This window comes from Pongo abelii, chromosome 9, assembly GCF_028885655.2.
Source record: "Pongo abelii isolate AG06213 chromosome 9, NHGRI_mPonAbe1-v2.0_pri, whole genome shotgun sequence".
NCBI lineage: Eukaryota > Metazoa > Chordata > Mammalia > Primates > Hominidae > Pongo > Pongo abelii.
The window spans coordinates 131,818,855-131,846,295 of record NC_071994.2 but is presented as its reverse complement, the minus strand read 5'-3'; the positions used below and the strand labels follow the sequence as shown (position 1 = coordinate 131,846,295).

The window sequence follows — 27,441 nt, the reverse complement described above, 5'->3', positions numbered from 1 at the left end:
AAAAAAAAAAAGAAACTCTGTCCCATGTATGGTAAATTCAGAGTGAAAAGAAAACCATAAGAGTAGTGGGGTTTTCAGTAGGGGGTGCTTTTGTCCCCCAAAGGGATATTTGGCAATGCCTGGAGACGTGTCTCGTTGTTAAAATTTAGGAGGTGCTCCTGGCATCAGAGTAGAAGCCAGGGATGTAACTAAACATCCTTTAGCACACAAGACAGCCTCCTGTGACAAACAATTATCCATCCCCAAATTCTGATAGTGCTGAGGTTGAGAAACCCAGTCTAGAGTAGCCACAGATCAAGCTTGAAAGCAGAATGGGACAGTGTGTACAGACTGCTCTAAGCAGGTCTTGGTTATTAGTAAATTATTGCTTTAGAAAGGGAAATCTAACAAAAGAAAGTGAGACTGTGTTCCTGCTCCGAGGGGCTCTTACTTAGCGTGCTGCATTAGTTGGCCAAGAAACAATCTCTTCTAAAATAGGATGTCAATATTTTCTAGCGCCTAAAGATAACTAAGTCTGGGAGTCCTTGCTTGTAAATTAGAGGTCACATTAACGTTATCTGGTCATTTGCTGTGGAAGAATGCTTGGAAATCACGGGAGCCACAGTGGTTAAAATCCATGCCAGCCTCAGGTAATCACGGTTTTGCACAGAATTCACATTCTCTGCCTCAGCGTCAGTTTCTCAAAAGCAGGACTCATGGTTTCCTCATGTGTAAGGTCAGCCCTTCAGGAGGCCATAATGAATGAGGTGATGTCACAGTGGGGAGGTAGAGAAGCAACACTTTGGGAAGTTGTCTGGCCATTGTGTGGGAGGGATGACCTTTCCAGGTACTTCTATGGGCTGTGTGTCAGGGACCCTTTCATCCATGGGGAGGAAGTGCTCCTTCCTGTTATGCAGCCTCTGCAAGCCCAAGCCCGCTGTGAGCCTGGAAGTCCCTCGCAAGCCCAGTACTTTTGTCCTCTCATGCGTCATTCTCCCCTTCACAGCACTGTGCTGGACCAGCTGAGAGTGGCGGGAATGAGCGGGCTGGGCTGCTCTCAGTTTTGACTAAACATGGCCCAGCCTGGGCTGTCTCACCGGCAAGGAGGATGTGCGGAGGAGTTCCTGGGGGATTAGTGACCCCTTTGGCCATGCGGGCTTTAGGAAACACCTTGGGCTGTACAGAGGAAAGGAACGGCCCACTCACCTCCTCCCAGAGCCACAGACTTTGGGAGATAGAACAACATGCTCGGGCAGGAGTGGCCCACTGTGCTCGACCTAAGGGAAGGCACCTATGCCCAAGAGGCTAACTACATATCCCCAGGTGCCAGAATTTCCTGTGATAAGACTCTGGGCTTAGGGGACATCCCTGGTAATCTGAGGGTGAAGTAACTGTATTAAAAACTCCTCACTCTTGGCTGGCCGCAGTGGTTCACGCCTGTAATCCCAGCACTTTAGGAGGCCGAGACAGGTGGATTACCTGAGGTCAGGAGTTCGAGACCAGCCTGGCCAACATGATAAAACTCCATCTCTACTAAAAATACAAAAAATTAGCCGGGTGTGGTATCAGACGCCTATAATTCCAGCTACTCAGGAGGCTGAGACAGGAGAATCGCTTGAACCCAGGAGGCGGAGGTTGCAGTGAGCCGAGAGCATGCCACTGCACTCCAGCCTGAGCAACAGAGTGAGACTCTGTTTCAAAAAAAAACAAAAACAAAAAAAACCCAGAAAAACAAAAAACTTGCCACTCTTTCACTCTCCCTAGATCAAATGTGTTTCTCTTAAAACATGGTCCCTATGTTGTTTCGGTGAAAACAGGGGTTCAGAAACTGTCCAACAAAAGACTGTTTTTTGACTTGTGAATTTATGCCACGAAAGCCTTCAATGTTGTATAAATTGGATCCCATTTATTAGACACTTAATTTCTTTCATTATACAGATAAAATATTGTGAAATCAAGGATATTGCAGACGTATGAGCACTGAATCAACAGGGCACTGGAAATAAGCCTGAGTTCATGCTGGATGTCACCTTGGGAGGGACCCCAGGGAGGCTGTCAGTCATTGCCAGCTCTGGGCATTGGCCTCCGTCCTTCCTGTGCGGTTCCAGTGGGACTTGGATACCTGGGGGTCAGCTGAATCTCTAGCTGGTGCCAGCATAGAGGGTAGTCGTGCCCTGAGGCTTAGCTAAGTGCATTGCAGAAAAAGAGCTCCAAATTAACCACGGCCCTCAGAGCAGCTTCCTGTCACAGAGACTTTTGGGCAAGTCCTCTTTTGTACATATTCTTTCTTCCTTCCATAATTGATTGATCGACTGGTTGATTGATACACAGAACTCTATTTCCACCTTCAGGCCCTCTGGTGAGGCAGAAGCCAACCCACCTTATACTGTCTCCTTGACAGCAGACATGAGATAGAGCCTTTACTCCTGGTCCAGGCAGCTGTGGAAGAGTCCCAGCCAAATTCTAGTGGAAAGCACTTGGGCTTTAGAATCAGAAAGAGACCTGGATTAAGTTCTGTCTGGTACTCTTTTTTTTTTTTTTTGAGATGGAGTCTCGCTCTGTCCCCCAGATTGGAGTGCAGTGACGCAATCTCGGCTCACAGCAGGCTCTGCCCCCCGGATTCACGCCATTCTCCTGCCTCAGCCTCCCGAGTAGCTGGGACTACAGGCGCCCGCCACTGTGCCCAGCTAATTTTTTGTATTTTTAGTAGAGATGGGATTTCACCGTGTTAGCCAGGATGGTCTTGATCTCCTGACCTCGTGATCCGCCCACCTCGGCCTCCCAAAGTGCTGGGATTACAGGTGTGAGCCACCGCGACTGGCCCTGTCTGGTACTCTTTAGCTGTTTGATCTTGGGCAAATTACTTACCTCCTCTGAACCTCAGTGTCTTCATCTGTAAAATAGGCATGGTATAAGGTACATGGAAGGTCACTGTGACGGTTCAGTGAGAACATGCTTGTCAAGCGCCTCCACAAAGATGACCTCTGTCAATTCTCTTTTCCTTTTAGTCACTATGTCATCTCTTTCTATTCTTGACTTTTTGATTGTGTTAGATGGATACTGGGGCTGGGAAGGGGTGAGGATTTCCACTTGTCCATACAAGGGTGTTGCCAGAAGAAGACGGGGCTACTGTGGTGAAGATGGAGACATCCTCATTGGGAAACCTCCTTGTTTCATCACTGCCCTACATGAGAAACAGCTCCCTTGCCACCAGATCAAAGTTCTCTTGTCATGGCTGGTGGTTTACAACCCCATTGTGTAAACAGACCTCCTTTTCTTATCTTGAGTAATTGCAGTTTAATTGGGCCTCCTTGGGATGCAGTTCCCTTCCTACCCAGGGCTCTGGCTGTTGGCACACTCACTTCCAGCCCGTAGGCCTCCAGACTCCAGCCATTGGATATGTTCACAGAAGGGTCACTCTGCTGTCCCTGCCCTTCTTATGCAGTGATTGTGCTTGCTACCATGAGGCCTAGTGAAGACACCCTTTCCTTCTCTCTGGGAATCCTGGAGAGCAATGGACAAATTATTTGGGGCTAGAGAAGTGGGAATCCACAAAAAGAAATTTAAAACCTAAGTGGGAATGAGACTGCTGAAACATAGTGTTTAGGGAAATTATTTATGCTCATAACTCTTAGTGGTTGTCATAGAAATTGAAGGAAAAAAGAAAATAACCTATATTTTTCCAGCATCTTGGACTGCGGGGCTTCTCTAAGCTACTAGGTTCAATCATCACAAGCTAGAGAATTTCAGAGTGAGACCACAATATAAAGACCATCTTGCAATATCAGGTAATTCAGATCCTAAGAGGTTAAATGAATTACTGGAGTTTCCTCAGGTATTTTGTTACAGCACTCCTGTCTTGGTCCATTAGTGCTGCTATAGCAAAATACCTGAGACTGGGTAATTCAAAAAGAATAGAAATTTATTGCTCACAGTTCTGGATGCTGGAATGTTCAAGATCAAGGCATTGGCAGGCTCTGTGTCTGGTGAGAGTCCCATCTCAGCTTCCAAGATGGACCCTTCCTGCTGCATTCTCTAGAGGGGATGAACGCTGTGTCCTCAGTGGCGGAAGGGAGGGAAGTGGCCAAACCCACTCCTTCAAGTCCTTTTAAAGGGCCCTAGTCCCATCCTTGAGGGCTTTGCCCTGACAACTTACTCACCTCATAATGCCTCCACCTATTAATATTATCACATTAGTGTTTTACATTTCAACTTATAAATTTGGGGGGACATATCCATAACAACTCCTTACAAACACGTTTATTTTATTTATTTATTTATCTATTTATTTATTTATTTGATATTTGGTGATAGTAAGAACTTATAATTTATTTTCATTCATGTATTTATATGCTTTATATGAAAAATTAGTTTTTCCTGATTCTGGAAAAAACAAAACAAAACAAAACAAAAAACCCAAACTCCATTGTGTAGATTGCTGAGCAAATTGAAATTACTGGATAGTCTTCTGGCCATGGCAAGTTCTACCAACCGTGTCCATAACAAGGTTTTGAGTCAGCCTCAGCCTCCATCTCCATACCACAAGATGCCTAAAGCTGTCACCCATGGTACCACTGGGCGTCTGAAGGCTTCATGCTAAGCGAGGGGCAACTTGAAACCTGCAGATCTAGAAGCTGACAAACAAAACGTCTCTCACCTAAGACCTCTCAGCAAGAGAGTGTCAACTGCAGGTCCCCAGGACTGTGGTCTCAAGTTCCACCCCCTCCCTGTCCTTCAGCCTGTTTCAGCGAGTGTTGGCTGTGAGTGGAGGCTGTCCTGGTCTCAGGCTGGTATGAGTTGTAGTGTTGGTGTTGGCTGCACTACCTCCGACTTTGTGTGCTTCCCCAGGGGGTCCCTAGGGAAGCTAAGCACAGCTTTGCATTAAGAGCATAATTAGACATCCCCTTCTCTACAACCCTCTGTGCTTCAGAATTTTTTCTGCAGAAACCTGCAGCGTGTCAGGCCTGCACTTTCACCAAGGCCCAAGCCCATTACTCTTATTGTTTTAAAAAGAATTTCCTGGCCTTGAGTCTAAAATTAAATTGCCCTTTGAGAGTTTCCTATTTTGTCTGTTCCTGCTTCTTCTGGTGGCTGCACCCCCTCACCACCCTCAGGCTTGATCAGCAAACTCCAGAGAGCTGGGGAGTGGTTCTGTTTGCCTCCTTCCCTTTTACCTCTCAAGGGAGCAGAACAAACGTGCCCTCTGAACAGATGTGCCCTAGAAACCACGCCCTTGCCCAAGTCCTTCTGAGGCCAAATACCCTCTGGCCAAAACTGTTCCTCACCATTGCCTACGGATAGGGTGGTTGGGAGGGTACGGAAGTGCTAAAGCGTCTTCTGAGGATGAGGAAGTCCAGACTTTATCAGAAGTGCATGGAGTCGCACAAGGGCAACTACATGCAACCAGGAGGAAGGGTTTAAGCAGAGAAATGGCCTAGGTATTGCACACACTTTAATTGAGCACCTGCCAGGTGAGAGCCCCTATAACTGTTCAGTAGCAAGACTCTTACTGAGCTTCACTGTTCTCTACTGAAATGTGGGGCAGATGGTGACAAAACTGTTGGAACAGGGCTTCGGGAGAGAATGAAGACAAACAATGTAAGAACTTTCATGCATTTCAAGGGCACATTGTATGTCACAGACCCACATTATGACTCCGATAACTTTTGGCTCTGCAAGCTCGCCCACTGTGGTGTGGCTGTTTACCCAATGAAGGTTGTCAGTCGTAAGGTCAGGAGAAAGAATGTGGATGGATCAGCAAAAATGACACAGAGTTGGCAAGGAACTTGGAGATCATGGAGGCCGAACTCCTCAGGAAGCAAAGGTTCAGAGAGGTTAAGGAACAGCCCAGAGGTTACACAGCTCCTTAGATGTAGAGCAGGACTTGAACTCAGGCTGCTTGATTTCTAGTCTTGTGTCTTTCTGCTAAAGTGCATGAGCATCTATGACTTTCCTAGAAAAATAATACAAAGTTATATCCATGGTGACAAATCATAGTGCCCATCCACCCAGTGTTGACTCAGCCTTGCTTCTGGGTTTAAAACATTTTTAGAAAGCACTAGCATCTAGAAATGTGTATAGGGTCTTACATGTTTATGACCCTGTACTAAGGCTAAATCCCAGGATTCTGAAGTCAAGCAAGGAAAAGACAGATTTGCTCCTATGGAGTTTAGGCTCCAAGGAACACATACAGAAGATGAGCAACTAGGGAGTTACTCATCACATGTGGACATTGAAGACTGTTCTGCTAAAGACAGAAGCTGACCAAAAGAATAGATCACCCACTCCACAGACACAGACTCCTCATTTTCATGATTTGCTGTTGTAAAAATATATTCTCCTATTCCTTTTGTTTTTTTTTTTTTCAATTTTTGGGGACTTTGGGGCATGGAGACAGGGAAAGCTATGAGCAAAAGGAATGGCTTTAAGATGCGGCTGGCTGGAGGGGACAGGTGAATAGACAGTTCCAGGGAGATGACCGTGGGCAGTGGAGGAGGGAATGGGCTAGCAAGATCCAAGTTCCTGACTTTGAAGCACTGGGAAGTGGTGCTAGGGAAGGGTCACAAACCAATGAGTGCTTCCTTGCAGGAATGGTGGTGGTGGTCTGCCCAGGTGGTAGCTGTAGGGCTGGCTCACCTCAGAGCAGAGCAAGACCAAGGTGTGTCCATTGTCCAACTAGTTTCCAGGCTTCTGGGGCTTCACTTCATTCCCAGGATTAGATGGGTGGAGCATTCAGGCTGTGGGCTCATGTCCTCTGGCAGCCTCTTTCTAAGAGGACAGGGAGAGCCATGCTGTTTCCTCCAGGGCTCACCACTGTGTGTGACGAGCAGAGAAGAGGTGTGTGTTTTCCTAAGATGCCCAGGGGAACCCCTTCCTCCATGGCTGCCTGGGGACCACTCTTTTATTTTCTTTTTTCGTTTTTGAGATGGAGTCTCGCACTGTCACCCAGGCTGGAGTGCAATGGCATGATCTTGGCTCACTGCAACCTCTGCCTCTCGAGTTCAAATGATTCTCCTGCCTCAGCCTCCAGAGTAACTGGGATTACAGGTGCCTACCACCACGCCCGGCTAATTTTTGTATTTTTAATACAGCCGGGGTTTCACCTTGTTGGCCAGGCTGGTCTTGAACTCCTGACCTTGTGATCCACCCGCCTTGGCCTCCCGGCCTCCCAAAGTGCTGGGATTATAGGCGTGAGCCACCGCGTCCGGCCAAGACCACCCTTTTCTTAGTGGCTTCTTGTTCACCACCCCTGGTGCTTGAAGCTCTGCTCTTGGCTTCCATGATCCTGTACACTTGCTTGTTTTTTCTCCTATGTCTTCAACCAGTACTTCCTTGTGCTTTTTCCCCCTTGTTTCTCCTCTTAACTGTCAGCAGCTTTACAGATCCACTTTCAATTCTTTCCCTTATTGTCCTGACTGCCATTTTCCTTGAGTTGTGCTCTAACTCCATCCTTTTTGCTGCTAGATCTAGCTTGACTCTTTCCTGCCTTCTCCCACCATGCATTCACCTTAGGGACCCTCCACCAAGTTGCCATCACTCCATCTGAACTCAACCAAAGGCAACATTGTCTTCCACTCTCCTTATTTATGTCCTGTAGATTCACCATTTTCACTACATAAACATAAGCAATCTAAGTGGCATCTTGGATTTCCCTCTCTTCATCTCCTATGACCAATCAGTCATAAAATCATGTCAATTTTTCCTTTAAAACACATCCAATATTTCTTATTTCCTCTTCCCCTCGACACCCATGGCCCAACTCTTTCTTCAGAACTGGACTACAGTGAGGTGAGTGAGGCACCCACATGGGGCGCCCCCAAACTCAGTAATCAAGTTGAATAATATCTTAATGTAATATCTTTGAAAACTCGAATTAATGCAAACATTATTATGAAAAAAAATCAAGATTTTAAATAAAGTCAGGATCAGTATTACTGATTTTTCCCAATGTGGCTCGGCAAGGCTCTCCTCCTGACCTGTGTCAACCTCCTCGCCTTCTTGCCCTGCCCTGTCTGTCCTACTCAGCACCATCAAATGAGTCTTTCTTGAGGCATTGCTTCACCATGTCCCAGGCCTCTAGCATGGCCTCTAGTGGCTCTCTCCTGAGGCCAGATTCCCCCTTGGCCTGCATGGCTCTCTACACTGTGGTCTTACCCTGCCCTCCGGCTTGAAGTTTTACTACTTACCCTCCACTCCTACCATCCTCGTTGCCCAAGGGCATACCTTTCCCTCATGCTTGTCACCTCCAAACAACACCATCTGTCTCTCTCTATAACACCTCCCTGAATCTTTCTTATTCCTCCTTACATAGCTGTATATGTTCTTTTTTACCTTTGGATGGATTATCTTCCTCTTCTTTTGCTCACATGGCCCTTCATCGAATGTGTCAGGGCAAATCTTACTCAATCTTACAGTTATTACCTTAGTCTGCTTCCTCCAGGAAGCCTTCCCTGCTGCTATTCCCCTCCCCCTACACATTGGTACTTAATTCTGTCCCATCCCTCACTGTAATTTCCTGTTTACTTGTCTGTACGCTCCTAAGGCCATGGTTTATTTGTTGCTTATATTATATTCCTAGCACCTAACATAATACTTGTCATAGACTAGGTGCACCAAGTATATTAGTCCATGAATGCACATTGCCATAATTCATTAAGTACCTATTATGGAACAGTAACCACCATTCTTGAGCAATTTGTACTTAAGCCATGCAAGCTGCATGTTGTGCACATAGCAGAAAAGACAATCTGAAATCAAATAGACTTGGGTTAGAATTCTGTCTCCATTGTTTTATTAGCTGCATGGCCTTGGGAAATTTACTTGACCTCTTAAAACCTCAGTTTGCTCTTCTGTAAAATGAAGATGAAAATACTAATCTTGCAAGATTGTTGTGAGGATTAAAAGTGACCATCTCGGCCGGGTCGGGTGGCTCACGCCTGTAATCCCAGCATTTTGGGAGGCCGAGGCAGGCTGATTACCTGAGGTCAGGAATTCGAGACCAGCCTGGCCAACAGGATAAAACCCCGACTCTACTAAAACTACAAAAATTAGCTGGGCATGGTGGCACATGCCTGTAATCCCAGGTTCTTGGGAGGCTGAGGCAGGAGAATCACTTGATGCCAGGAGGCGGAGGTTGCAGTGAGCTGAGATTGCACCACTGCACTTCAACCTGGGCAACAGAGTGAGACTCTATCTCAAAAGAAGAAAAAAAAAAGGAGACCATCTCTGATGCAGAGTGCCAGGGGGCACTGAACAGATGTGTGATGTTTGTTAGGTCCTTTCGGCAATCACCTGTGGGATGGGTGAGTGAAAACCTGTCAGATGGTTTTCTTAAATGTGTGGCGGAGATGGGGAGTGTTGCTTGCATCTTGTTGACTCATCTCCAGTTGCAACCAAGAAAGGAAGATGCCAATGAAGAGGCCCAATAAGCAGGGACCTGTTTGGTGTGGTGGCCTTTTCAAGCAATGAGGTGGGGGCTGGGCTGCCCAGATTTCTGACCTGTTAATAACCTGCTTTTTTTCTCCTCAACTGAGGCAGTTTCATAATGAATTGGAACTGGTGATGTGGTTCTCTTGAGTAAAAATATCATTTTCATACTCTATGAAATAGTTATTAAGTCAGTTCACGAAATGTCTAATAAACAGGCAGGTGTCTAGATAACAAAAACATGAAAGGCTTCTCAGGAGCATCCCCTGGTAAAGATTCTCGTGGTTAGTGGTAGGTTTTGTACATTACTGCCTTCTCATTCTTAAAAATAGGATCCAGTGGCTCCACGGAGGACAGTTACAGAGGAACTATGCCTTAAAAATATACAGAGAGTTTCATTTATAAAATAAAAAATCTGTTGACCAAGAGCCCAGCTGTGGGCAGAAGAGACTCCAGGAAAAAAACCAACCACGTAAAATCAAGCTGATTCTGTGCATGGTTGTTACTCAAAGGCTGTGAGTTGACCTACAATATGGCTACCCTGTTATCACCCAGGTGTGGACCCACATTATTTTGTACCCTACCTACTTACTGATTATCTACCTTCTCTCTGTCCTCTGCACATTGTTTCCAGATCACTTTTCTTCAGCCCTTCTTTGCCAATGACACCTTGCCTTCAAGTGGCTTTTCTTTAGCAGAGAAAACCCAAACTTTTAAATCCGAATTCAGGTTCTTAGGTTCCCACCACCCTAGCAGGGCCTGTAACAAACTACCTGTCTACCTACTTACAAGAACCAACTCATACTACCTACTACCACTTTACAAGGCTCTTTTGTTTTTTGGCAAACCAGGCATGCTGTCCCAAAAGAAGAGAGATGTGGGTAACTTAGAGTTCTTCTTCACAGCATTTAGAATCAAAATTTTCTCGCTCAAGACCCTATTCCTACAACTCTGATACTTGACATTAAATTTTGAAAAAGGCTCTAAAGGAATATGAAGAAGATGAGGATAGATATTGAGAGCACAAGGCTTGATTTATAAGACTAGGAAGTGTGTTTTGAATTGATTCCATTTCAAAGTTTTGTTGAAGACCTGCTTATGGTTGGGAATCCAAAAGAAGTATTTAGTGTAGCTGCTTCAGGAGCATATAGCATTAAATAACATTCCAGCAAAATGGTTTGAAGCCAAAATTAAGGAAACATTTTCTTTTCTTTTCTCCCTTTTTTTTTTTTTTGAGTTGAGTATTGCTCTGTCACCCAGGCTGGAGTGCAGTGGCACTGTCTCGATCTCGGCTCACTGCAAACTCCACCTCCCAGGTTCAAGCGATTCTCCTGCCTCAGTCTCCCTAGTAGCTGGGATTACAGGAGCCCACCACCACACCTGGCTAATTTTTGTACTTTTAGTAGAGACAGGGTTTCACCATGTTGTCCAGGCTGGTCTCGAACTCCTGACCTCAGGTGATCTGCCCTCCTCGGCCTCCCGAAGTGCTGGGATGACAGGTGTGAGCCACCATGCCAGGCCAGGAAACATTTTCTGACTGATGCTCAGTAGTGTATTCTTGCTAATGGTTCCCCTGTCTCTTGGCTGCACACACATATAGGTGGCAAATCTGCCATTGCACATTCTCACAGTGCTCATTAAGGCCCCTGGCAACAGCAGGTTAAGGATGTTAGCCTTCGATGCAACACAACTGGCGACGTTTCCATTGAGTCCCACTTACATCCTCAGTACCTTTAACACAGTTGGAAGATAAACAGCCCCAAAGTAAACTTCATCCAGCTCTAGTTTGAATATTTTATGAATATTATAGAACACCAGGTCCAATATCATGTGCATGGAACCTCCTTCTGCATTTTGGGTTCATTGTCATTTTTCTCTGTGTCAATATATTCTCTTCTGTTATTTTTACTGAACTGAAGTGAATGGGCCATTGTCAATTGGGAAAGAGAGCAGATAGTGGACAACTGAACCTAACATAGTAGTACTGAATTCTTGTATGCTCAGAAGAAGAGAAGACCTAAGTTCTCCAGTTGGAGAATCTTTCTGGGAGTTGCAAGCTAGTCTTCAGGGGTGAGAATACCATCTTATGAGCTACATTTATTGAGACCTTAATGTCAATAGATTTAACCATATTAAATTCTAGCAGAGTTTGATTGCCTTAGTTGGGGTTTTTATGAAGGTGCAGGGGCCTAAGAGAGTAATAATAAAAAAGAAAAAGAGCAAGTTGAGGATGGGCCAGTGTAGATTAGAATCCTAGTCTCAGGAAATCTTTCTGTGAATTTGCTGCTTTTCCTTTTGTGTCTTAGTTTTTAACCTGTGTGGCCATTTCCAGGCATGTTAAGGATCTCTTAAATTAAAATAATGCCTAACTTATATTGAAGACCAGGCCTCACATACTTATCACATGCGTTTCATACATTGTATAATTTCATTAAATGCAATTTTATATTTTAATTTGCTTTATATACAATTTTCTCATACATTATTTCATTCAATCGTCCTACTTCGTGAGGTAAGTATTATTACTTCCATTTTATTTTTAGAGGTAGGGTCTTGCTATGTTGCCCTGACTGAGCCTCAAACTTTTGGGCTCAAGTGATCCTCTTGCCTTAGCCTCCCGAGTAGCTAGAACTATATGAACATGTTGCCAGTTTCTATTATTTTCATTTTACAATTGCATGAACTAAGGTTTGGATTAAGGAACAGGCCCAGGCTCCATGTTGGTAAGTGATAGAGCTGGGATTTGAATTATGTATACCTGGCTTCAAAGGCTAGGGTTTTAAATACAGCAAAACATGAACTTCCACATAGCACATTTGTCTTCCTTAGAGAGTACTATGTAGATTGGGATTGTATATTTTATGGAGTTCATAAAACTACTAAGAGTGTGGCACAAGTCTTCGAAAATTGAGGGAAACCGACAATTTCTGCCTAGCAACCAATGTCTTTAAACCTATACACACTGATTAACCAAAAAATGAGGTGAATTTTATTACATAGGTCCATTTTTTTTTCCTTTGGCATGTATCATTTACTTGTTGTATGGTAGTAGAGTAAGCCTTTTAAGAATATCCTTTCACGACGTTTTTACAGAGTAAGGTACCATTAAAAATAAGCCCAGAGTGTATAAATTCAAGATGGTCAGCATTCGGCCCTGCTGTTAACCATGGGTTCTTATTTGAAGGCCAGAAAACGTAGTCCTTAAACACTTGAAGAAATGGAGGAAGATAAATGCATACATAGTCTGAGTCAGAAATTCTTCTCTTTCCCTGCGTCTTTATGTGGGGGGATAAGGGAAGAAAACAATAGTTGGTTCTGTTCTGTCATCATCTATAGATGATTCCTACTTACATGTGATTGGATGATATGAAGTCATAGTTCCTTTAGGGCTAAATAACAGAGATTTTCCTCCTAATATATTTTCTTCTATTTTTTCTTGCAGAGGCAAGGACCTAGCAACACTTATGAAGATCCTCGAATGAACTGTGGTTTCCAGTCCAATTATCACCAGCAAAGACCTTGCTACCCCTTTTGGGATGAGATGGCAACTCAGGAAGTTCCTACTGGTCTTGAACACTGTGTCTCAGGTAGGAACATAAACAAAAGCTGGGAATGAGGATAGAGTTGAAGGACAATGGAAATCTGATGAGGGCTGCATTCTTTCAAATAACAGCTGCCATGGCTTATGCGGGTACGGATGCTATTGTTCTTGAATGGAAAGTCCCGGGCCTTCTCCATGAATTTTGCGTTACTTTATTCCCCGACAGGAAGTCTAAACTCTAGGAATGGGCCCAAGAAAGGCTGCTTTAGGTCTCCACCTTGCAAGTAGTTTTGCCTATCCTGCATTTCCTGAAACCCGTTTTTGGCTGTTGTCAGAGAGCCTAGAAGTTTTGCAATTACAGAGTCTGAGCTGGATAAACAGAGGTGTGTGAATTGCTCGGCCTTCTTAGAGAACATGCTTTCTTTCGATGATCATCTGTTTCCATTGTTCCCGGCCTCTCTGTCCATGCCCACCTGGATCCCGATTCTTTTTCCTCTGTCTGTCTCTCCCTTCTCTCCTTCCGCTTGCTGGTGGCAGTGCTGCCCTCTGGTGAGTGGGAGTCTCCTCCAGAGAACTCTCAAATCAATGGATCTGCATTCCCAGGGATCTCAGGAATCTGAAGTCCTCATCTCCATGCTGTTTTCAGGAGACACTCTGTTTCTCACAAATTCCATTAGTTCTTGGTTTACCAGCTAGTGTTTTTTTTTTTTTGTTTTGTTTTTAAACAAAAAACGTTAAATTTGAATTTGGAAATTTTGAAATGATCAATTCAGATATTAAGTTCACTTTCACATGAGACCATGTTATGATAACATATTTGAATACCAAATAGCTAGTCAAAATCTGTGTTTTCTCCCAGGATGAATTCTTAGCATAAAAATGTCATTACTCTTACATGTTGGGAAAATGTAATTCTGGGGAAAGACCTGGGCAGGGCATGGCAGGGGGAGTCACTAACTTGAAGGCTACTTTTTGGTTCAGTGTTATTTTAGCCCACAACATTCTTTGGTCAATTACTTAAATAACAGTGGAGAAGTAAAATAAATGTTTGCTTTGTTGTCCATGCTTTATTGCTCATCAGGAATAAACAGACACAGGGCAAGATGCTGTGGCACTCCATGGGCTGTGTGTATGGTGGGTGAGGAGGCATGGGGAGTAGCTTTCCATTTGCCTGGTTTCTCTCCAGGGCAGAATGAAATAGATTCCTGTGTCCCATGTTCCCTTGACTCAATAGCCATTGATCTTTGAGGTATTCTTTGGCACTGTCCTGGATTGTAGACATAATAATATTTATGCTGTCACTTTCTGCTTGGTATCTCAGTTCCTCTAAGCATAAATACAAATGTCTCAGCTACCTATCCATTTCACAAGGGAGCCAGGAGGATTTTGTACCTGCTCACAGGTCAGACTTAAGGACTAAAAATTTGAGGACATGAGAAAAGTGATCCTTTAAAATTCTAAACAAAATAGGTTTTGTTTGTATAAGCAAAAGGTCAAAATGGCTGTATTTATATTTGTATAATTCTTGAATCCTATTAATGCCACAAGGCTTAAGTCTTATATCTCCCAATGCAACTGAGATTAAAGCTGCCTCGCTTTAATCTCAGTTGGTCTCTGCTTGCTATCGATGGTCTCTGCTTGCTACAAGTTACATCTTATTAATGTCTGAGGCCTTCTCCATTTGCTCATAGCCTGAAGATCAGAATGTCTCTTCTTCATAGCAAAGAGACATGGCCTTCCTTTTCCTTAAACTGAAGTACATAAACTCCCGAGTGGAGCTGATTTTTCACACTACTCTTTGTCAAGTTTCTCAAAGGTAAAGATGTTTTTATTTCGTGGCCTATGAGACAGCGTCTGGGAAGCATATGAAGAACAGCTTTAAAATGCAAGGACTTATAGCAGGGTAATGTCATCTTCTTCTCATAGTTTATAGTTGCAAGAAGGAAGCTGGGGTCACCCCGGCTTTTGGTAGGTTGAGAAGATTGGGGCATATAATAACCATTCCTAGAATGACCTGGGTTGCCATCAACTGCAGCTCAGAGATGGTACACAGCTTCCATCGGGGTGTGGCCTCTACCAGTTGGGGGCAATCTCTTCACAAATGTGATGGTTGTAGTTCCCACTGTCCTAGACTCCCTCTGATGGAAATGTTTGGCAAGAACCCTGAGCCTTTCTAGCCCCTCCTTTAACTTTTGAGCTTCCCAGACGAAGGAGTTGGAGGGATTATTTCTGGGCTGTGGTCCAGCTCTCCTCAGCGATGGGTGTTGTTTGGATGGGGATTGTGGGGTTATAGGGAAGGGAGATGAAGACATAGACCAACCAGTGATTTCTCCAGCTGTGGTACATTTCCTTGGAGATGTGTTGAATATAAAGAAAGAGAAAAAATACTCGACATTTTTTTCATCTTCTTTTATCCTATTTATAACTTCAGTTTCCTTCCCGTCCTCCGTCTCATGGCTACTGCCCACCACTGCTCCCCCTTCACGTTCATGCTCTCAGAAGGGATGAATGAACTTCTTTTCCAAGGACTATACATCTGTCAGTGCAGAGAATACTGACAGGAGGGGCCATCAAGGAATGAGCAAGCCTTTTCAGAATGTTGTTCCTATTCACGAAGGGGCAGAGGCTGAGGAGGAGGAGGAGGAGGAGGGGAGGAGGAGGATGAGGAGGGTGGTGGGAGGGTGGAGGGATGGGGAAGAGAGAATCAAGCAGAGAGAAAGTATGAATGAGGGAAAGCCTTATCAGGTGAGTGGGAGAGAATACTAAGGCGCCAAGGCCTGTCGGGAATCGATTGGACAAAATAGATGATAAAGCGGGTGTGGTGGAAGAAAGAAGAGATGTGTGAAAATGGACAGAAAATAAAGGTGGATATTAGTAGCGTGGTAGGGAATAATGGGAAAGGAAGATGAAAGATGAATGGGAAAGGGAAAAAAGTGGGGAGCCCAGAAAAAGACAAGGCAAGAACGGGAGGGGAAGATAACATGAAAGAGAAAAATAGATGAATCTGAGGACATTAGCTATACAGCTAAAAAGGGAAGCCACATTTGCATGCAATTGCCTGTGCAGCTGTACATTTCTTCACAACAATCTTGTAGTCATCATTTTCTTTCATTTCTACCTCCTCCTACCGTCCGCCTCTTCCCCCTCCTCCCTATCAGCCTGGAGCCATTAGCGAGAGCCAATGGGGCTGAGTGCTGGTGTTCTGCATGAATGAATGGGCCCTTTCTGTCTCAGCTTCTCGTCATCCTTCTGTTAGGGAACCTTGTGAATCAATGGAGCCTCTTACACAAGACACGGCTGAAATGTCTGTTACTGTTTATAGTCTGACTGGAGTGGAGCCACTGACCCTGCCTCCTCTCTGCTCCCTTCCTCTATTCTGTCCCTCAACCTCAGCCCTTTCTCTCCAACCACCATAACAAGAATCATTTTTACGTTTCAGTTTCTTGCTCCTGTCTCGAAGAGCTCACTGATGTTTTACCGTCATTAACTATCATGACTGGTTCCTACCCACAGTCCTGTTGGATACACAGGGTAATGGTAGTGAGCCTCGGAGTGGTGCCCAGACCTAGCTGAAGTCAGACACTGCCTGTTTTCCAAAACCGACATCAGAGACCCAACTGAGCACACAGGACACAAGACCTCAGTCCATCCCATCAATGCCAGCGGTCCATATTTGATTTCAACTTCACAGTTATGATGCTCATGAATGGTCATAGTTTGTATCAGAAAATATGATGCTTACTTAGCACTCTTCCAAAGTGTTACAGTATCAAATTATTTTTCATTTCAAGGATAGATTTGTCTGAAATCAGCCAAACTTACGGATGTGATGTTGTGAGCAAAGTACACTTTTGCAAAATACTTGCTTAGAGCTGGGAAGCAGCCTGGAGCTAGAGAACATAGGAAACACAACTTAACCTTCATGAGGAGGAACCTATAGTCTTATTACCATGGTCTTTGATTTGAGAAACCAGACAATACTTTTTCTTGTAGAATGCAGTTTGCTATGTCTTTGGTCACTGAACACCGTAAGACCTTCACAGAACCACATTCACAGCCTGTCTGCCACTTCCCATTCTTCATGAGAAAGGATATTTATTTAGTGTAGTAGGAAAGAACCCAGACTCTGGGCCCAGGTTGCTTGTGTTTGCATCAGCTCTTCCTAACTGTGTGACCTTAGATAACTTAATCTTGTAACCCAGTTTCCGGATCTATACCAATGATTCTCCAAGCGTGGTCCCCAGACCGGCAGCATCACTATCATCTGAGAACTTGTTAGAAATGCAAAATCTTGAGCTGTACCCCAGACTTATCAAAGCAGAAACTCCCAGGGTACATGAGAATCACTTTAGGGCTTCTTAAGACACTGGTTATGGAGTTCTACCCCCCAGGGTTTCTGATTCAGTGAGTCTAGGCTAAGGCTCAAAAATTTGCATTTCTAACAAGTTCTCAGGTGCTGCTGATGCTGCTGGTCTAGAGATCAAACTTTGAGAACCACTAAGTTAATATGTGTAAAGCATAAAACAGTGCCATCACTTAGCAAGCCTGATATGAATATTTGCTATTATGACTCATTGACCCAAAGTGCATTTTGGGAGTCCAAACTGGGTTTCATTGAGTCAGAGAGTGACCCACTGATTGGTTGAACACGTTTGGTGACCAGTGCCACACCCAGGATAGTGAGAAAATATATGGAAAAGGGGAAGCCTCAGTTCTCCTTTAAAACAACTTTTATGCAAGCATGTGTGTGGGTGTACATTTACATGCTACAGCAAATGGTTTCCATATGAAATATTATACTTATTTATGACATAAAGTTTGGCAGTATTAATGTGTAGCTTTGGATCTCACTAAAATCTCTAAAACAAATTTACTAACAAAATGGTGGAACTAAAGAATGTCTTTCCCAAATAAACTTTGGAAGTTCAAGTGGGAGATATGCTGAGAGTCCGAGTTCATAGTCCCTCCTGGGGCTTTCTCAGACGGCCTAGCGGCTGGGAGAGATCAAACCTGGGCCAGTGTTTGGAAAGGGCTATCCACAACCAGGTGGGACGGCTCAGCAGGAAGCACAGATGCCTCCAATTTGGCTTTTAAGTGTTGAGAGCCCTGAGGGAGTGCCAGAGAGACTTGTTAAATGGAGACTCACCTTGCTCTGAAATGTTTATTCTTATGGCAGGTCTGTGGTTTTACAGAATGGTGTTTCAGACTCTATCATCTACTGCACCCCTCTCTTCTTTCCTCATTCAGGGTGTGCTTTTCTTTTCTAGAGGGTGTGTGTCAGGTTCTTTGTTCTTCAGAATAGAATGGTCCTGAGAGTGTGTGTGCTTTAGGGATGTTGTAACATTGGACGATTACAACATTGGACTAATGCTGTCCCTGAGAAGAGGCTGGACGGTTCTTCTCAGAGAAGACTTACAGGGAGTCCAGGCAAAGTGAATTAGAAACACAACTGGGCCACTCCAGTCTCATGATTTTCTAGCTCAGTGAGGAACTGTCTATGCTAATGCCCGACTATTTTCTAGCACAAGACTAGGTAATTAAACTCCTGTCTTTAAATAAAGTCCAAACATTAAGGGAGATGGGGAAACGTGGACCTTTTTGGATTCTGCCTGGATAGCTCTGCTGCTTGGGAGGAGCAAGCTGTAACCCTATCTTAGGTTCCAGCCTTTCACAGAAGGCCGAGGTTGGGGCCTAGCTGCCCTGACAAGCTACTCCCAGGGGAGAGTACTGACAGAAGCCTGATGCAGGAACAGCCTTGCCACGTATCCCCATCCCGTCTCTGAGATGGCCAGGGAAAGAGGAAGGAAAGCAAGGCCAGCCTAGCCCAAGCAGTCCACTAGGGAGAGTCCACATGCCTAATATCTCCCGCACACTCGCCCTGTCAGTTTGCTCATCTGATACTGAGATTCTGCGAATGCCTGACCCTATTCTCCCTAAGTGGAGGGCATGCCTCTGATCAGCTGTGGACTGAAGTTGCTCCTGCTTCCTACGTGGCCTGTTCCTTTTGCCTCCCACCTCCTGCTGCCTTGGTAGCTTTTGAGCTGGTACTATTTCATATTCAGATTACAAGGTCTTTTGGTACACATTTTGAGTATAATTGAAGAGTGTTAGGTCTAAGCAGAGGGTTTGGCCTGGTGTTGTGGGAAGAGCCAGCCTATGCCTCAAGACCCCAGCAGCACTGCCCGGTACAGGCCCTCCGCCTGACTGAGCTACCCAACCCTCACCTTTCCCAGGTGAAACACACTCTTTCCAGAGTTCTTGTGTCCACTGCATGAGGCTAGTATACTTAAAAGGTCACGGCCTATCGCCGGGCACCAATAAATAAACGCTGCTTTTCCTCTTTTTCCTTTCGCCATGGTGTGAGTGTGGATTTAGGTGAATCAAAGAAACCAGATGCCCACTCACTCACATCTGAGTCCTGCCCACTCTTATCTTGCTCAAGGCTAATGTGCTAGCATCTGCCCACTGTGCCCCATTTCGCCAGCGAAAGGAGAGGCCAGCCTGGTGAGGGCCAGAAAGAGCTGCACACCCAGGTTAGAGACCAGAGACCCCATACTCTCAGGAGTGACCCCAACAGCCCCGAGGAAGGAGGGCTTGGAAAGGCCTTTACAAATGTAAATCACCCCTCTAGGTCCCTGGGAAGGAAGGAAACCAAGACAGAGAAACCGAAGCCTCCAGGCTGGGTTCGCGGAGTGACAATGGAAAGGCAAGCCTTCCGCGGGCCTGCCCTCGGACTCGCAGCTTCTCAAACATCCTAGGAAGTAACAGCATTGCGCTGGGACTCCCAGGGGGCTGCGGAGAAAAAAAAAGTTCTCTCAACTTTTTCAAACCACAAATATTTAGTCCGAGTTGGGAAAAGGTCCCTGGGGCACCGAGTTCTTATGCGATTCAAGCAGTTTGACCCCTCTGCTGGAACTCCTCGCACGGGGTGGGACGGTGGACGCCGCTGGCTGGCGTCAGGCCCCGCTCGGCTCCGGCCGCGGCACTGGGTGAATGGACATCTTCGGGTGGGCGGATGAGGTGGGAGCCGGAGCCCAGCAGAGGGGCGAGGGGCGCGTGAGAGTGGAGGGTGGGGGCGGGCTGCGCCGCAAGGACAGCCTGTAGTGCTGTGTCTGGCCGCCTAGAGACACGGGCTCTCTCTCCAGATGTTCACTGTGTTTATAGCTGCCGAGGCAGGAGACCCAGCTCCCTCATTAATAAGTTGCTTTCTTGCACTGCAGCCAGGGGTCTCAGCCCGGAGCCTGCAGCTGGAGGAGGCGGCCCGCTCCCCTCCCCCAGCCTCCCGGTCCCTAACCCCACCCCGCCTTCCTCCCCTGCAATCCTCCCAAAATACACGAGCACACAAAAAGAAAAACACCAGCAGATTTTTTATTTCAGAGAGTAAACACTTGGGCCATGGGGGTCTGGAGGTTATGGGAAAAGAGGAAACCATCAGGCTAATCAGGCAGCACACACTTCCCCTGCTGAAATAAAACAGAAATCATTGCTCCGCAGGGCGGGAGGGTTAACCCCGGCGCTGCCAGCAACGCGGGCGCAGGCGAAGCCGGCCCGGAGCCGGGGCGTCCCGGGACGAGCTTTCCACTCCCAGGAGAGGAGGGAGGAGAGGACGGGCGTGGGCTGCCTCGGCCCGAACCTCTCCCTTCGTCCTGTGGCAGCGCCTGGGCCCCAAGCGGGGCTTAAGGAATAGACGGTTGGAACAGAAGAGATTCTGGGCTTAGATTTAGTTTTGCAAGAGGTTACAGGGAGTTCTAGATAGGTTGGGGAGATAGAGAGATAGGTAAGAGTGTGTGTCGTTACCGTTTAACAAAGGATCAAGAGAGCTGGGTAGGGCTGGTTGGGGCACAGGTTTCAGCTCTGCCACCCACCAGCTGTGCAACCCTGGACGATTCACTGAGCCCTCTGAGCCTCAGTTTCCTCATTTGTAATATAATAGTGCCCACCTCACAGAATTACTGTGAAGGAAGAAATTTAAAAAAAAAAAACAACCGTATTGAATGTGGAAATGGCAAAGCACCAGGCATGGCATGGAGAAGGCTCTTAACCCTGATTTCATAGGTTACCTTTTCATACATTACTGTAATTGCCCAGGGTTCCCCTCCCTCCTTTTCTTCCTTCGTCTCTCACTCCCCCACTTCTTTTTCTCTCTCTTCTTTTTTCTTTCCTTTCCTTCCTCGCTCTTTCTTTTTTTTCTTTCTTTCTCTCTTTTTTTCCCCTATTGAATGCCTCCAGGTTCCATCTTCAATGACTTGTTCCCTCACTGCTGTCTAAAGAGCATAAATAGCTCATGGGACAGAGGTCATCAGTCAAACATGAAACCTAACTGCACTCTGACAAAAATCACCTTCCCACTGAAGCATGGGGCAACCTTGGCTGTCCCCAAAGCTGCCAGTGTGAGTGGCCCCTCAGCTTTCAGTCCAGACCCTGCCCCACATCTTGATCTAGTCAGTTGGCCACACCCTCCCCATTATCCCTATTTTTAAAAATAGGGATACGCTTCTCCCACTCCATTCCTGGACATCCTAGTTAGATTCCTTATGATCTTTGAAGAATTGTTTGCCTCTTTCAAACCTTCTTGCTATTTAAGAAAACAGGACTTTGGGATCTCTGTTAGGTGGGATTAAAAAAAAAAACCAAAAAGACAAAGCCACCAATTTTCAAAGTTGTGTCATCAGTCTTTTCCATACCTCCTGAGACTTGCTGAAGTAGTGCCTGAGAGGCAGAAATACCAGTGATTTAAGTAGCTATAGAGTTCCAGTTGCCTTTGCCATTTTTACTGGCTATCTTACATACCTCACACATTTTTAAAAAATCAATCTTGACAACTTTCTGCCATGTCTTAGACCTGCTGTTTCTCATGGAGCAGGGGTTCTTGCCCAGGAGAGTTTCAGGAAAGTGTGATCCTGCTGAAATTTTGTGCAGAAATTTTTCTAAGGATCTGTAGCTTTCCTCTGATTCTCAAAGTTGTCTGAGACTCCCAAAGAGGTTAAAAACTACTGTTCCAAGGGAAAGGTACATTTGTACCTTCCTGCGGCACTTAGCACATTGTACTTCTAGAGTATGCAATGCATATTTTGTTGAACTGGGATGAATTCTCTGGTATAAACTTCCTTCCTATAAATCCCTTCTCCCTGCTCTGGTCAGTCCCAAGAGAGTGTATTTAAATCTGGAAGTTGTTTCCATTCCATTGTCTCTGAGACAGAAGAAGCATTGCAGCCTTGCCCAAAGTCTAGCCAGATCTCTCCTTTTCCTTTAACACATTTTTTTTACTTCATGCTCCTCAGGATGATCTCTGCAAACACCCCAGGAAAACTGTGGACCTGGGACCTCCCTAAAGTGAGCTGGAGGTAGGGATGGGGAGCTTCAGTCTGTGTCAAAGCACCACAGGAAAGTCACACTATGATCTGCGTCTCATGAACTTTCTAGTCACAGTAGATTTTTCCCAGCATCCTTATGTCATATAGGGAAGAAAAGATGTAGAAATAGTGCCCCTAAAAGGGATAGAAGTGCAGAAATTCAGAGCTAACACCTTCCCCCCTGTAAACAATGTACACTTGGCTCTTCGTATCCATGGGTTCTGCATTCATGGATTCAACCAACTTCAGAGCAAAAAAAAAAATTTTTTTTAAAGAATATTTGCATTCATACTGAACATGTACTGACTTTTTCTTGTCATTATTCCCTAAACAATACAGTATAACAACTATTTACATATCATTCACATTGTATTAAGTATTATAAGTAAATCTGAGATGACTTAAAGTGTATGGGAGGATGTGCATAGGTTATTTGCAAATACTACACCATTTTATATCAGGGACTTGAGCATATATGAATTTTGGTATCTTAGGCAAGGGGTTGTCCTGGAACCAATCCCTCATGGCCAAGAGACTGTATACAGGAATGACTATGGCAGTAAAACTCCTGGATGCTACAGACTCTTTCAGTGCACTGCCCCTGAACCAAGGTCATTCTTTTGGAGTCTTAGCCCTCATTTCTGATCATTAGCTTCTGTTGGAACCATTGACTGTTAACATCTACTGCTACAAACTCACTTAGACAAGAGGAGGCCATTTTCAGACTTCTCCGGTCTAGACAGATTACCCAACCCAAGTCAACTACTTTGAACTTCCCAGCCATGTCTTGGCATTTTCATCTTTGGTCAGTACATCAGGTGGATATTCTTAGCTGAGCAGGGCTTAGAGCTTGCATCCTGGTGAACGTTCACTGGTTGAATTTTGGGTTTTATAATGAAAGTGGCTAGCTCCTTGAGACAGAAATGCCTGTGGGCTGTTCCTGCAGAGTTGAGTAGAGATTAGAAATAATAGAAAGTTGTTGTGCTCACTTCAACCATGCCTGAAATATTTGGACATCTCATCAATACTTTGGGCTTTAAAAACTCTGAATTTAAACTTTCTGAACAATAAAACCAACTACCATGATGCCACATTTTCTTGAATTTTAATCTTTTGTTGTGTTTTTAACATGGTTTAGATCCCTCTGAACTTCCCGTTAGGTATCTGTACATATTTCTGTGTTGCTTCTTAACTGATCAATTGTAAATTAAAATATAGATGAAAAATAGTTCATAGCCCATTCTTTTCCAATTCTAGTAATCTTATTCCAGAAAGTCCAAAAGAAGGCCAGTTCTTCTAGAGCTGCTTGAGAGGTACAGTGGTTACCATTCATTAAACGCTTTCTGTATACCGAGGATTGCACATATGTGGTCTTTTGCTTTTACAATATTCCTGTGAGGGTGATACTATTCCCATTTTACAGATGAGATAAATAAGACTCAGAGAAGTCAACTTACCTCCCCAAAGAAGCCTAACTAATTCTGGGAGGCAGGTTGGTAATTAAATGTAAATGTTCCTCCAAAGTGCATGTTCTTAACCACCATGCACATTTTGCCTGCCCAAACATTTGTTCACATCTTTATTGCTGTGACAATTGCCCACCTCCAGGATAAGAATAGATAAACTTTCCTAGCTTTCCCACAAAGCAGAGACCCATGAAAATTCCACAGGGATGTAAAAGGAAAAACGAGACACTGTTACCTGATTTCTTTTATATCTTCTCTCTGGTTTTTTGGAGTCCCATATTGGTCATTTAAGGGCATGAGGAAGCCTGATAATTTGCAAAGCTCCTCCAGAGAATGGTTTTTCCTTTGTTGGGCATTCAGTTAGGGTCTAGAGGGTTTGCTCACCTCTTCACCTAAGCATCATACTCCCTTTGTCCCCTTACACTGCCCCCACCCCCACCCCGAACCAGCCAGCTCTGTGAGCAGACAGAGTCACTGAGCAAGACTAAACCCTAAGAAGTTTCTGAAAGGTTATACCCTTGAAGCTACCCACAGTGTACATAGCACGTGCTGAAGTTTACACAGACTTCCCAGACTTCTGAATAGAGAGACTAATTGTGGGGAAGCTGCTTTTCAGCACACAGGATGGGCTGTTCCCTGTGGGTTTTACTATCAAAAGGCTTTTAAAAGTGCAGTGTAGCCATTGTTGAATATTTCACAATGAATTAAATACCATTTCTCTCCTCGCAGCTGTTCCATGTGAGTGAGTGTAGAGTGCATTTTTTTTTTTCTTTTCCTGGCAGAAGACGTCTGCTGTATAAACCTAAGCACTGGGGTAATGAGATTATTTGTGTGCGAATTCTTTAGGAAAAGCATTTCTTTATTTTAAACTCAATGTGATGCAGAGCTGCTGCTCTGGAGACGGGGAGAGGGAGAGCCTTGGAAAAGAATGGAATTGCAATGTCTTTGAGCAGAACTGGGAGAAGGCAGGGGTGAGGGGCTCAGGGATTAGGCTTGTAGCCTCAGTACATTTATCCACATTTCCCTACATTTCCCTAGGGCTGCCTGCATCTCTCAGCCCTACTAACTGGGCTACAGAAAAGGGAAATTCCATATACATATATATATATATTTTTTTTTTTTAGTAAACAATTGATCACTTTTCCATCTGCCCTTTCAAAATTCCTTTCTGATCTCACAGGTTTTTAAAGCAGTTGAAGAAACAGTTTGCTCTATGCCTATTTTTATCTCAAAGAGCTTTTAATATAATTTAAATTATAAAATATACAAGGAACTGACTTTCTTATGACATTTAGGGCCGTTTCCACAATTTGGACATACTCAGCTTTAATAGTACCATACCATTGAGTGCTATAACATGTATCCACACATCTCTTGCTTGACTTTTCCTCTTCAGAGTTTTCATTTATCTTTCATAGACATTGAGCTTCAGGTGAGCAGTGAGTTGGAATTAAGTATAAAATTAATTAAGATTAAATACAAATGTCGACTTAACTCTTCCTAAAATGTCATCAGGGAGTCAACAGCTATTTTTTAGATCCACTGAAGACTAAGAACACAATGAGATTAAATGGAAAAAGAGGGATTTAGATTAGTGAGGGGAAAATATGACTCTGAAATCCATTATTAGAGTTTATAAATTACCTCTCCTCTCAAATATCTTTCAGGATATTTCAGAAGGAGTATTAGTAATTTTTTTATTATTATCCTTCTGGTTCTATCATGTAAGATAAAATTTTCACAACCTTTTAAGGGAACTTAAGGAACTTAAGGGAATGCTTTAGGAAATTATTGAGTGGGAAAGAGCAGGCCAGATGTGAAAGGAGAGACGTTGAGTTTGAGAGTAATCTTTTAATTCTGCTGCAGTGACAGAGGCAAAAAGGAGGCATGAGCTGGGCATGCTGATATGAAAACTCAACCAGTAGATTTTTGGGGCTAAGGAGAGAAGGTCTGAAATGTACTTCTGCACCTCCCCCATCTTTACTGGTCACTTACTTTTCTCATTTTTCAAACTTCCCAATGTCTATGTCAGAATGGGCAGGTGGAGAGTGATCATTTTTCCCTGTGTTTAACAGAAGGGAAAGTTCTGCTGCAAAGATTGGGGAGAGAATCTATGCTGTTCTGGTAGCTTTGAAATGCATAATCTTTTCTCTCTTCCTGGCTGTGAACTAGTACTTTTCTCTGTGCATATATATCACATTCAGTTTATTTTGAAAAATAAATTATTATAAAAAAATCTCTTTAAATAATTTTTTTTTTTTTTTGAGACAGAGTTTCGCTCTTGTCACCAGGGCTGGAGTGCAATGGCACGATCTGGGCTCACTGTAACTTCCACCTCCAGGGTTCAAGCAATTCTCCTGTCTCAGCCTCCCGAGTAGCTGGGATTACAGTCGCTTGCCACCATGCCCAGCTAATTTTTGTATTTTTTAGTAGAGACGGGTTTTCACCATGTTAGCCAGGCTGGTCCTGAACTCCTGACCTCAGGTAATCCACCCATCTCGGTCTCCCAAAGTGCTGGGATTACAGGTGTGAGCCACCACGCTGGGCCTAAAGAAAATTTATAAATCAAAGAATAATAGGGAGGAAAGGCATTTTGGTGTCATCACTTAAGAGTTAATACATGGAGGGTGTGTTCCATGGGTATTTTTTGTGACAAGTGTTCACCTGAGTCACACACAGATACCTCAGACTTAAAACTGAGCTCACTGCTTTCTCTTGACTCTGTAACCTGTAACTCTGTAGCTAGTGGAGGGGTTGTTGCTGTCTTTATCCTCTCTCTTGTTTTGACGAAGTTCACTATCAGCTACCAATCACCAGGCTAAAGAACTGGTAGTTATTGACTCCCTCTCCCCTGTTTTTTTGTTTGTTTGTTTGTTTTGTTTTGTTTAAATACCTTAACACTTGTGTTGGTTAAGGAAGGATCTTTTTGTTTGTAAGTGGCAGAAACCTGACTCAAACTAGCTTCAGTGTAAGAAAGAATTTCCTGACTTAACAGATGGGAAGTCCAGTAGAAGAGTCAACCTGGGGATTCTAGGGAATCCAACAATCTTCTGAAGTCTCTCTTTTACCCTCTTCCTCCTCCCTCTTCTCTTCCTGCTCTTCCTCTTCCCTCTTCCCCTTTTCCTTTTCTCTCATTCTAGCTCACATCTGCTTTGGTGGAAGAAGAGAAGTCCATAGTCATAGACCTCATTAAAGAATGCCTTGTTCATAATGGTTATATATAAAATTCTTGGTCTGTGTGCCCATCCCCAAGGCAATGAATGAAATAATGGGGCTGGGGCATTCTAATTCACCATGTGAGACATGTATCATCTTTGTGAATAGAAGGTGTAGGTGGTACTGTGATCAGCAGTTCCACCAGAGCTATACTGTGTAAAAAAGAGACAGTTTCCTAAAGGAAAATGGGGAGTGCTTTACTGGAAAAAGAAGGAAAAGACTACAGATAGAAAAGCAGCAGACAGCCACTATATTTTCATATTCAGTCACAAGTCCCATTGACTTTATCTTCCATGTAGCTCTCGTATGGAGCCCTTATTATAATCAATACTTGTGTTGAGACCCCAGTTGTGTTCCCCTGATACTGCTGAATACCTGTATTGTAGAGACCATTGCACCATATTGCAATCATTGTTTTGTCTTTCCTCTGAGACTGTATACAGCTTGAGGTCAGGGGCTT

The 27,441-nt window shown here is 44.3% G+C and overlaps 1 protein-coding gene across 1 annotated transcript in view; it reads left to right on the top strand.

The window, feature by feature from the left end:
* Positions 1-27,441, top strand: part of ETS1 (ETS proto-oncogene 1, transcription factor) — a 129,154-nt gene that overhangs the window by 17,932 nt on the left and 83,781 nt on the right. The window contains exon 3 of the mRNA XM_009247241.4: positions 12,848-12,992. Coding sequence (XP_009245516.2) covers positions 12,848-12,992 — 145 coding nt within the window. The remainder of the gene's footprint in view (positions 1-12,847; positions 12,993-27,441) is intronic.